The 11,655-nt window shown below is 39.7% G+C and overlaps 1 protein-coding gene across 1 annotated transcript in view; it reads left to right on the top strand.

Moving 5' to 3' along the window:
• The first annotated feature begins 25 nt into the window (after nt 1-25).
• Nucleotides 26-11,655, top strand: part of LOC133519312 (mitochondrial intermediate peptidase) — a 39,205-nt gene continuing 27,575 nt past the window's right edge. Inside the window, exons 1-6 of the mRNA XM_061853347.1 lie at nt 26-211; nt 1,688-1,830; nt 3,880-4,038; nt 4,987-5,087; nt 9,515-9,656; nt 11,262-11,371. Of these exons, the coding sequence (XP_061709331.1) occupies nt 1,699-1,830; nt 3,880-4,038; nt 4,987-5,087; nt 9,515-9,656; nt 11,262-11,371 (644 nt within the window). The 5' untranslated portion in view covers nt 26-211; nt 1,688-1,698. The remainder of the gene's footprint in view (nt 212-1,687; nt 1,831-3,879; nt 4,039-4,986; nt 5,088-9,514; nt 9,657-11,261; nt 11,372-11,655) is intronic.

The raw sequence follows: 11,655 nt of genomic DNA, 5'->3' as shown, positions 1-11,655 counted from the left end.
ATCAAAGCTATCGATGGTAAAATTTGCAAATGTTGCAATTTAGTCGGATTATAGAAAACAAATGTCAAAGAGCGAGATATTTTATAATTTATTATTTTTAAAATAATACCATAACGTTTTATTTATTTACACGTTGCGGAACAGAAAACATATTACTTTATCTTTGTATCTGACATACTGAGCAGATTCTTCTATTCATTTGTACCATTTGGTAAGTCATCTCTCACATCCTACGTAAGTTCATTGAGTAGTTGCTAAACCTCTCCTTTGCCTTATAAAGATCGTGTAAACAAGACGTATTGGTGCTTGACCTCGATGCAAACCATATGGTTGCTCGCATTAAACAAATTATATAGTTACCTAAGAAGTTAACCTATACTATGTAAACATCATTGTGAAGATTTTTTTATGAATGTGTTCTTATCATTTTAACTGGTAAAATATATAATGTTCATCTTTTGCAACACTCTATGCTATGCTAGAACCTAAATGGTTGCATACTGTGCCGTTTAGGAGTAATTTCCTCGCACATACGCTCCGGCTGTGGAATGAGCTGCTGTAGCTTATAGATTTTAAAAAGATCCAAATTATAGTGGACTGGGAATTGATTTGCAGGAAGTGAATTCCACTCCTTAGCCGTTCGCACGACAAAGCTGGATGCATAGCGTTTAGTGCGAATCAGCGGCAGAGTAACAACGTAAGGGTGAAACGCAAGACATCGTCTAGTCCCACGGTGGCAGAATGGAGATGGGGGGGATTAGATTATATAATCCCATTGCACACTCCCCGAAATGTATCCTGTAGAATACCGTTAAACAGGCTACCTTTCTATGGTGTTCTAGGCATTTTTGTAGCCATCATAAAAAATGGTTGAGGACCGCTGGTCTGTTCATATACAGCTCCCAATAGTACAATGCAGTTGGCAACTGTCAAAGGTTTGCATAGATGGCACCATCATAGCTTGCCCGTTTCTCTAGTTTTATGAGATTTCACTTAAAGGGCTGGCATCCAGGCCATAAAATTCAAATAAAAAAAAGGAATTTGACACAATTCTAGGGATTGACAGGGCATGTTGTGTTGGCGCCATCTGTTAAATACTTTGGCTAGACCAGATAGATGTTTTCTATTGTGCTATACTCATAAATGTTGATCAACACCTACAATACTTTAAATGCTAAAACAAAGGTAACTAATAAATATCACAAATTCAGTTATCATTTTCTTATAATTAAATTTTGAAAATATGATTTAGTTATGTTTTAAGATACTTCTAACTTTTTATTTAATGAGGAGACTCCTTTCTTAGAAGAGTTGTACAAACCTTGATAAATATATTTCAAATTTGAATCTCCTGCTAATCCTACCACTATGTAATTTCTATCACTGTAATGCCAACATAACAGTTTTACATTTATATGCTTATACATAGATGAAACTTGGAAATAATAACTATTGAATTTAAGAAATTTATAGAATTAAAATTTAAGAAATTTCCTATGCAATAAAATCCATTTTAATACTCTTCAAACTGCTGGATCGATCTTTATCAAACATAGCTCAGAACCAACAAAATCAACAAAAATCGCTTTCACTAAAAAAATAACCATCAAAATCGGTCCATCTGTTTCAGAGCTATGATGCCACAGACAAAATTGTAAGATAAGTTAATAACTCTTCCCATTTCCAGATGCATTTCCAATGAAGACATTGAATCCAATATGGGCGCTCCGGGGCCCGCGGCGCCGCGTGTCCACATGGTCGCCGCTCGCCACGGCCTTCAATACCAGACCCAACTCCAGACCTGTCTTTGACTCCTTAAGGGAGAGAACTGTGAGTACTATCTTAAGTTTTAAAAATCGAATCTCCTCCAATTGAGGGGGATTTCAATCTTCTCGGGTCAGAGGTGTAGGGTTAGAGCCGTGTAGCTTTGTTTGACGTTCATAAGCGCATTGTAATATGCCTACTATCTTTATCTTTAACATTCTAGTATTGTGACATAAGCTCATTTTGTCGGCTAAAGACTCGTTTACAAGGGAGGGAATCACACAACAAAATAGTTTGGGAATTTAGACAATAAATTCTAGAACAGTCCTAAACTTTTTTTTGTTAGACTCCCTCCCTTGATAGAAATTAGAAATTGTTTCTGAAAATTACAGAACAAATCCTATGAATGTCTATATGTATGTATTTCCGCATTAAGCTCAAAAACTACTGAACGAATTTTCATGCGGCTTTCACCTTTTTTTTTTTTTTTTTTTTTTTTATTATGCGTTTAAAATTTTGGGTCCAGTCCCCGCGAAGTGTACGGGCGGCTGGATCCGTAAGGTCTGTGGGATGTTTAATATTTCTAATGAATTAATTATGTGACACTGGGATGATGTTGTGTTGTTATGAAAGGTGATGGTGGTAATGAATGTTAAGATATGAAGATGGATGGTGTAGATGAGTTGTTATGTGTTGTTGAACTTTTTTAAACTGTTGATTATGGTCCTGGATAGATTGCAAAATGAGGTCAATGTACTTTCTCTGCTAATGAGGTCTGGGAGGCTGTAAGGTTGAATTTGGAGATTATGACAGATGATTTCATGATTGAATCTTGCTATGCTGAATTTTGGGCATGATCGTAGAAGGTGGTCTATTGTTTGTGGGGTGTTTCCGTCACAGGGGCAGAGATCGTCGGTGATAATTTTCATTCTTTTTAGGTATTTCTTGTGGTAGCCGTGTCCGGTGAGAATTTGGGTTAGATGGAAGGAAATGGTGGTCTTGTTCCGGAGCTCTTTGATGTGGTTAAGAGTTGGTAGCCAGTTCTTTAGGTGCATTCCGGTGGTAGAGGTGAGGTAGTCATTGCAGTGCGCTTTTTGTGTTTCAGTTTTACAGAGGTGCTTAATGTAGGAGATGGGAAAGTGGTCAAAGTCGGGTGCACGGTGGAGAGTGGCGGCGTTTTTGGCTTCCTGGTCCGCTTCCTCATTTCCAAGCAGTCCTGCATGGGCCTTGATCCAACAGAACTGTATTGTGCCTCCTTGTGTGATTTGGTGGATTTTCCGATGAATGCTGTTGACTATGCAGTTTGTGCTGTTTCTATTGGCGATTTCCTGTAATGCTGACAAGGCACCTGTCAATAGAGTGATTCTTGAGGAGGGTTTAGGTATATAAAATGTTAAGGTTTTTTGTAACCCGTGCGAAGCCGGGGGGCGGGTCGCTAGTGTTTGAATAAAGAGCAGTCCAGTGAATTTTATAGTGAAGAGATATAAACATCTTCTATATATCTCCACTATAAACTATCATTGTCTCAAAATGTTGTCAATTCATGCATCCAGATAAGAGAGCTAAATTAACCACAGAGGGGTTACCTCAACACAGGCAGTATAGTCGCCTAATGGACTTGGCTGCGTGGCCTGGATGTCCACATATAATAAGTTCTTTTATTTATAATATTGCCTGCAGTATCATACACTTAAATAAGTGAATAGCTGACGAGAAATAGTCATAAGTTGTCATGGTTGACTGAGAATGTCTTTAGGCATTAAGTCTTTGTAATTTTTTGTATTTTGTGTAATAAAGTTTAAATAAATAAGTAGCGTAAAATTGGTTATGGCAACATTGACTGAGTGACATACTTGATGTTTTAGTTACCACTTGAGCCATCCAGGGTTAGCCACGAACTCGGGGTTAACCGGTTAAACTTGGGGTTACCATTACAATTTAACCCTGGGTTAATGGTTAATTCTGGCTTAGTGGCTAACTGCACCATCCAGGTGCAAGTGGCACTTAGTAAGTTAATAAGAACTCTAGAAGACTAAAACTTAAGGGACTTGAAGGGAGGAACTCAATGGCCTCTAATAGAACACATCGCAGTATTACAAATTGGTTTATTTTCAGGGCCTTTTCAACAAGCCAGAGCTGACCAGTTTCGAAGGTTTCACGATCCTGAAGGAGCAGGCGATCTCGGCTACCGATCGGCTGATCGAGGAAGCCACTTCGGGCCCTTCTCGCCCTATGGTCGAGGTTTTTGATGAGCTCTCAGATACGCTATGCAAGGTAATTAAAATAAGAAATCAGGAACATATACAGTGTGGAAAGATAAGTCGGGCCCTGGAGGGAAACCACCTTAAATCCTAAAGCGGGCTCATTTTACTTAAAAGAGACATTCCTTTATTTTTAAAAAGAAACAAAACTGCATTCAAAGATTTTCTAAAACTCGCTTGCCTCGCCCGGGACTCGAACCAACTAAAATTAAAAAAACAAACACTCCCTAATTTATTATACTAATTGATATTATTATTATTCAGGATAAAATTTCTATAACAAACATTTGGTCTTAAAAATAAAAATGATCGTTAAATCTAACATTAACTTTATATTACTATGAATGTGAAATGAATTTCAACGGCCACTAGCTTTGTGTAGCCGGAACGAGGGGGATTTGTATAGCAAATTGTGCTTACGACCAAAGAGTTTGACAAACAGAAAAATTAAACTGCAGATTGCATCTCGTTTATTTATTGGAGTAATGATGCTTTTCGACAATGCTTCAACGTGACAATAACTCAATATGTCAAGTCAATATGATATTGATGATCATGAGACTATGATACAGAACCATACAGCACCATCTTAGTAAGTTCGAAGCACGTATTTGTCTTAAACTTTAGACACGTCGATGATCACTTACCATTAAACCTAAACCACAGAATAAATAACAGTAATACCGTACAGAAATGACACTTCCTACAAAACCGAAGTTTGACAGCGATTCAGGGACGAATTATGCTGTCCCTTTCACTATGGCACTATCCCTTTCGGCCATTTAGGGTTGTCAAAATTCAAGTCATTATCTTATCTGTGGTCGGTATAGGGACGTCAAGTTGTACCAACCGTAATAATTGCTCGTAGCAATGCTGAGCCGAACGGAGCCGAGAAAAGCCGAAAGGAGGAGTGTCGCCCCACTGCCTAAACCACGAATGAAATATTAACGTATGTTTGCAGGTGGCAGACTTGGCAGAGTTCGTCCGCATCGCGCACCCGCAGTCACATTTCGCCGCCGCGGCTGAAGACGCCTGCATTAGTGTCAGTGGGGTGGTTGAGAAGTAAGTTACTATTAGCTCGGTCATTATCGGCTAAAGTGAGGTCAATTTTTCAACTTGGACCCACTGTTAAACAAAATTGCTTAGCAACCTAGAAATGCGAAAAGTATTAATAGTAGTAATTCCGAGTTGGCAGTCTCGCTTCCATCCATGGCGATTTGTAGCACACCGCTGTGGCAAGTTTATACACATGTTACCTAAATTACGATTTTCAGAAATTAATAATGCATACTCCCTAAATCGGTTACTATTATCCTAAAATACTGGAAATAAATTTCAGGTCATTCCTGTAACTGCAACCCGTGCCGACTTTCATGCGATTTTCCCATACAATGCATGAAAATGACCAATTTTATGTACCCTGTTCAGGCTGTTCATTATTTTTTTTTTCGTATCTATCGCGTATACTACTGCCGTATAATCATTATTTCACAAAAAAAATCACGATGCGAACAGAAACCAATAAAAAAATATCAAATTACTATCTGACCAAATTTGTATGGGAATTTCAGTTCCTGGACAGGAATGTACAGAATTTTCTCTTCAGGATATTATATGCGTTGTTTAAGTTTAAAATAGCAAAATAAGGGACACCCTAACGTGTATAAGTTTAGCAATGATTATTTAAGAGTCCTTATTCCTACAGACGAGCGTATTTTGTAAAATGCTTCCTTTTTCATTCAAGATTACGACTTAACTATTAGTATTTATTCAAAAACTGGTAACGTACTTAAATAATCGTTTCCTAAACTAGCGGCTCCAACAGTTCAAATTTTCATTTTCTCTTTTAAACCTCTTTTTTAATGAGTTTTTTTGGGAGTCTTTTCCAAATTTTGCAGTGAGATGTGGCGTTTCGGTTCTCAATTTTGCTGTAAACAAGAATCATTTGGTACATGAATGACTACAATTTGATTCAACATATCTCGTACGAGGGGCTGGAATGATTAACAATCGAAGATTCATTTGAAAAAACTGATAAAATACCTTCCGAGTTTTCTTCATTTTTTTGGCGAAAACAGGGTTTTATTATATTTTTTTTCCGCAAATTGTACGCATATTTTGCTTTAAAAATAATATTATAGCAAACTGTAACTTTATGTTAACCTATAAAAAAAAATCATAACTATAGGACCTACATTGCCGTAAATTTATATTTTTTTAAAACACGTATAAATCACGCAGCAGCGACGCCCCGCTCTCAGTCCGCGCGGAGCGCGCTTAGAGGACGGACCTGTGCTCGATTGTCAGGCATTCGTTGCGATCGTAATCAGCTACAGAGTTCCGAGAAGTGCTATATACTGCGATTAGAAAATCTTAATAAAAGTTCATTTTTTACACTATGCTTAACAGACTCTCGCTTATTGATGGATTTTCAGTGGTCCTTTTTTTTATACTACGTCGGTGGCAAACAAGCTTACGGCCCTCCTGATGGTAAGCAGTATCCGTAGCCTATGTACGCCTGCAACTCCAGAGGAGTTACATGCGCGTTGCCGACTCTAACCCCCTCCCGCCCCTCGTTGAGCTCTGGCAACCTTACTCACCGGCAGGAACACAACACTATGAGTAGGGTCTAGTGTTATTTGGCTGCGATTTTCTGAAAAACGCATTTTTACTTGAAATTACGTTAGGGTTTGCATTTGCATTATTATTTTTGCCCCGGATGAAGTCCAAGTTCTCATGATGGAGTCAGGAGTTGGTCACCAGAACTCCTAATCTACTCATTATAATCCCATCGTGTTTGGGCTCAAAAGATTTGCCCTGACGAACACCATCGATCTAGATGAGGTCCAGGGTCTCATGATGGAGTCAGGAGTTGGTCACCAGGACTCTTAATCTACTTATCATAACGCCATCGTGTTTGGGCTCAATAGATTTGCCCTGACGAGCACCATCAATCTAGATAAAGTCCAGGGTCTCATGATGGAGTCAGGAGTTGGTCACTAGAACTCCTAATCTACTCATTATAATTCCATCGTGTTTTGGCTCAAAAGATTTGCCCTGACGAGCACCATAGATCTAGATGAGGCCCAGGGTCTCATGATGGAGTCAGGAGTTGGTCACCAGAACTCCTAATCTACTCATCATAACTCCATCGTGTTTGGGCTCAATAGATTTGCCCTGACGAACACCATCGACCTAGATGAGGTCCAGGGTCTCATGATGGAGTCAGGAGTTGGTCACCAGAACTCCTAATCTACTGATCATAACTCCATCGTGTTTGGGCTCAATAGATTTGCCCTGATGAACACCATCGATCTAGATGAGGTCCAGGGTCTCATGATGGAGTCAGGAGTTGGTCACCAGAACTCCTAAACTACTCATCATAACCTCATCGTGTTTGGGCTCAATAGATTTGCCCTGACGAGCATCATCAATCTAGATAAAGTCCAGGGTCTCATGATGGAGTCAGGAGTTGGTCACTAGAACTCCTTATCTACTCATTATAATTCCAACGTGTTTGGGCTCATGAGATTTGCCATGACGAGCACCATCGACCTAGATGAGGTCCAGGGTCTCATGATGGAGTCAGGAGTTGGTCACCAGTACTCCTAATCTACTCATCATAACTCCATCGTGTTTGGGCTCAATAGAGTTGCCCTGACGAGCACCATCAATCTAGATCAGGTCCAGGGTCTCATGATGGACTCAGGAGTTGGTCACCAGAACTCCTAGTCTATTCATCATAACTCCATCGTGTTTGGGCTCAAAAGATTTGCCCTGACGAGTACCATCGATCTAGATTAAGTCGAGGGTCTCATGATGGACTCAGGAGTTGGTCACCAGAACTCCTAATCTATTCATCATAATGGTAAATTGATGGTGCTTGTCGGGGTAAATCTATTGAGCCCAAACACGATAGAGTTATGATAAATAGATTACGAGTTCTGGTGACCAACTCCTGACTCCATCATGAGACCCTGGACTTCATCTAGATCGATGTTACTCGTCAGGGCAAATCTTTTGAGCCCAAACACGATGGAATTATAATGAGTAGATTAGGAGTTCTAGTGACCAACTCCTGACTCCATCATGAGACCCTGAACATCATCTAGATTGATGGTGCTCGTGAGGGCAAATCTATTGAGCCCAAACACGATGGAGTTATGATGAGTAGATTAGGAATTATGGTGACCAACTCCTGACTCCATCATGAGACCCTGGACTTCATCTAGATCGATGGTACTCGTCAGGGCAAATCTTTTGAGCCCAAACACGATGGAATTATAATGAGTAGATTAGGAGTTCTAGTGACCTACTCCTGACTCCATCATGAGACCCTGGACTTCATCTAGATTGATGGTACTCATCAGGGTAAATCTATTGAGCCCAAACTCGATGGAGTTATGATGAGTAGATTAGGAGTTCTGGGGAGTTCTGGTGACCAACTCCTGACTCCGTCATGAGACCCTGGACCTCATCTAGATCGATGGTGTTCGTCAGGGCAAATCTTTTGAGCCCAAGCACGATGGAATTATAATGAGTAGATTAGGAGTTCTGGTGACCAACTCCTGACTCCATCATAAGAACCTGGATGGACTTCATTCGGGTCATAAATAATAATACAAACCCTAACGTGATTTCAAATAACACTGAAACTCTATAGCACTAATGTGCGCAAACGATTGGCATCTTGACTAGGCAGCATGGGTGCGTAGCCACCATGCCAATCGATACGACAACGAAACACTATCTGTCTCTCTCTCGTACTAATATGCACAAACGATTGGCATCTTGGCTGGGCAGCATGGGTGCATAGCCAACATGCCAAACGTTTACGATACGACAAGGAAACACTATCTGTCTCTCTATCGCACTAATATGCGCAATCGATTGGCTTCTTGGCTAGGTATCATGGGTGCGTAGCCAACATGCCAATCGTTTACGATACGACAACGAAACACTACTGTCTCTCTATCGCACTAATATACGCAAACGATTGGTATTTTGGCTAGGCACCAAGCAAGTGTGTGGCCAACATGCCAATCGTTTACGATACGACAACGAAACACTATCTGTCTCTCTATCGCACTAATATACTTTATTTATACCTGCAGTCATTTACTAACTTCTTCATTTTCCATTGGTGTGAAAGAGACAGAATAAAGAGCAAGGGTTATAGTACACTCTGTAGTCTGTACACTTAGTAGTAGTGTACATAAAAAAAACTACTGTGCATATAAAATAAAATAAAGAGTGCCCATATGATATCATATAACACTAAAATGAATGTTGCTTGAAATTATATTGAAAACTATCAAGATTATTCTAGTCTGCATTGAAACGCGCGTCGCGTTGCCGGCGCTCGCGTACCGAGCGCCAACGCCATCTATCGAGCGTTATTTCGTGAAATCGGAGAACGCTCCAAGGATTAAGGGCTCTTAAGTACATAAATTTTTTTTCGTAATTTTAATAACATGAATTATTTCCAGACTAAATACCCACAAAGGCCTGTACGAGGCGCTCCGCGACTCCGTGAAACGCAGCACCTCCGGCGACCAACACCTGGCCGAGCTTTTCCTGTTCGACTTTGAGCAGAGTGGCATTCAGCTGGAAAACAATAAGCGGAAAAAGGTTCACAAAGTTTTCTTTGGTTGCTATACCTATTTTAAATCTCCATATTTGGAAAACCACCTGTTTTATACTGCAAAGACATCGCGAAACCGGTTTTGCAATTCTTTTATTTTATTTTGACGACCGGTCTGGCCTAGTGGATCTGGATAGTGACACTGCTTGAGAAGCCGATGGTCCTGGGTTCGAATCCCGGTAAGGGCATTTATTTGTGTGATGAGCACAAATATTTGTTCCTGGTTCATGGGTGTTTTCTATATATTTATTATATATATCGTTATCTGACTACCCGCAACATAAGCCTTCTTGAGCTTATTGTGGCACTTAGTCAATCTGTGTATGAATGTCTAATAATATTTATTTACAGTACATATGGTGCTAATTTACCGCACTAGTGCGAAAATTAGCATATTACGTTACTGTGTCGAACATTTAAAGGGCCATTTTGTACTCTAAAACGTTGTACGATACATGTGCGAATAGGTAATTCTCAACTCGTGTCGATTTAAAACACTCCCTTCGGTCGTGTTTTAATTTATCGCCACTCGTTTCGATTTTCCTATTTTTCGCACTTGTATCGTAATGTACTATTATTAATCACCAACTCTCGCTACGCGTAAAATTTCGCTATGACTGAGATAATTTTCTTCAATTTTGCACAGTTTACACAACGTTACTTTTGACAGTTGACATCACATCTGTAACAAATCAAGATCAAATGCCATGTATAAACTGTTATTACAATCAGTTTAGAACCTAGATTTAACGCTTCTTCTTTATTAATATTTAATTTTACTGGTGTCATTAACTTTAAGTTCCGTATCTCACAGAAAAAAACGGGAGGTGTTATAGTTTCACTCGTGTGAATCTGTCCATCCATCCGTACAGTCAGTTCACCCCGAAACTAATGGACCGATTGAATTGAAATTTGATACACATACTTATGCAAGTGGATGACCCAAAGACAGACGTGTAACGTTGTAAATTAATTTTAAACATGGGGGGCAATTTCGGGAGGTTAATTAGAAAAAAAAATAGACTCGCACAACCGCTTTTTTACTTCAGGGACCCATTTCTCGAAATCTATTAGGGTTTCCATGACAACGCACTAATATTAAACTAACATGGTTCGAAGAATGGGCCCCAGGTTTTATAGTTGTTAGATTTGTAGCTGGCTCTCAACGGCTTATCTTCTGTCCATTGTTAACTAAAACGGCGCGTGCCACTACCAAAAAAAAAAAAAGGGTCGTATAATTCAAATTGGCACCTGAGCGCGGGCTAGTCCAACGCTCAAAAAACCAGTGTAGGTGTGCTCTCCGATAACGCGCCTTTGTTACGCATATCGAGGACACATTTTAGGCTGGTTCGGTAGCGTTCGACTCGCCGGCACTCAGTAACCGTATAGGGACCACACAAGAACTGGCGAATTATTTTTCCATTTGTTCGTTTTGAATTATTTCAATTACCATAGGAGCTGTAATAAAAAAACCGGTTAAAGTGACCGGGCCCTTTTTTTGCAGGTAGGTTTTAGTTAACAATGGACAAAAGATAAGCCGTTGAGGACCAGCTACCAATCTAACGACTATAAAATGGTATTGTTTGGTTCAGGTAGTAGGGCTGAACAACTTGATACTGCAGACCGGGCAGCGCTTCATGGCGGGCGCGGCGCGGCCGCGGCGCGTGCCGCGCGAGGCGGTGCCGCAGAACGTTCGCCAGTTGTAAGTATCTAGTTTTTTGTAGTTTTTTTAAATATTCGTTTTATTTATTTTTAGATTTAGGTTAAGTTTTTACCGTTTCCTTAATGAGTATGAATTTAGTATCGACTATCTTTCAGCTGACTTCGAAATTTCGTACAAGGGATCTCTTTTATTACTCAAACACGGCGGTGCCAAATTGTTTCTTTATTGATGGCATCCTGGAGAAATTAAGGATATCCAAATATTTAAGCATATTTATAATATATTATTTAGTATTTCTGATAGTAACTCAATTCTTTCGGAAA

This window comes from Cydia pomonella, chromosome 6 (genome assembly GCF_033807575.1).
Source record: "Cydia pomonella isolate Wapato2018A chromosome 6, ilCydPomo1, whole genome shotgun sequence".
Classification (NCBI taxonomy): Eukaryota; Metazoa; Arthropoda; class Insecta; order Lepidoptera; family Tortricidae; genus Cydia; species Cydia pomonella.
The sequence above is the reverse complement of the archived record's forward strand: the minus strand, read 5'-3'. Positions and strand labels throughout refer to the sequence as shown.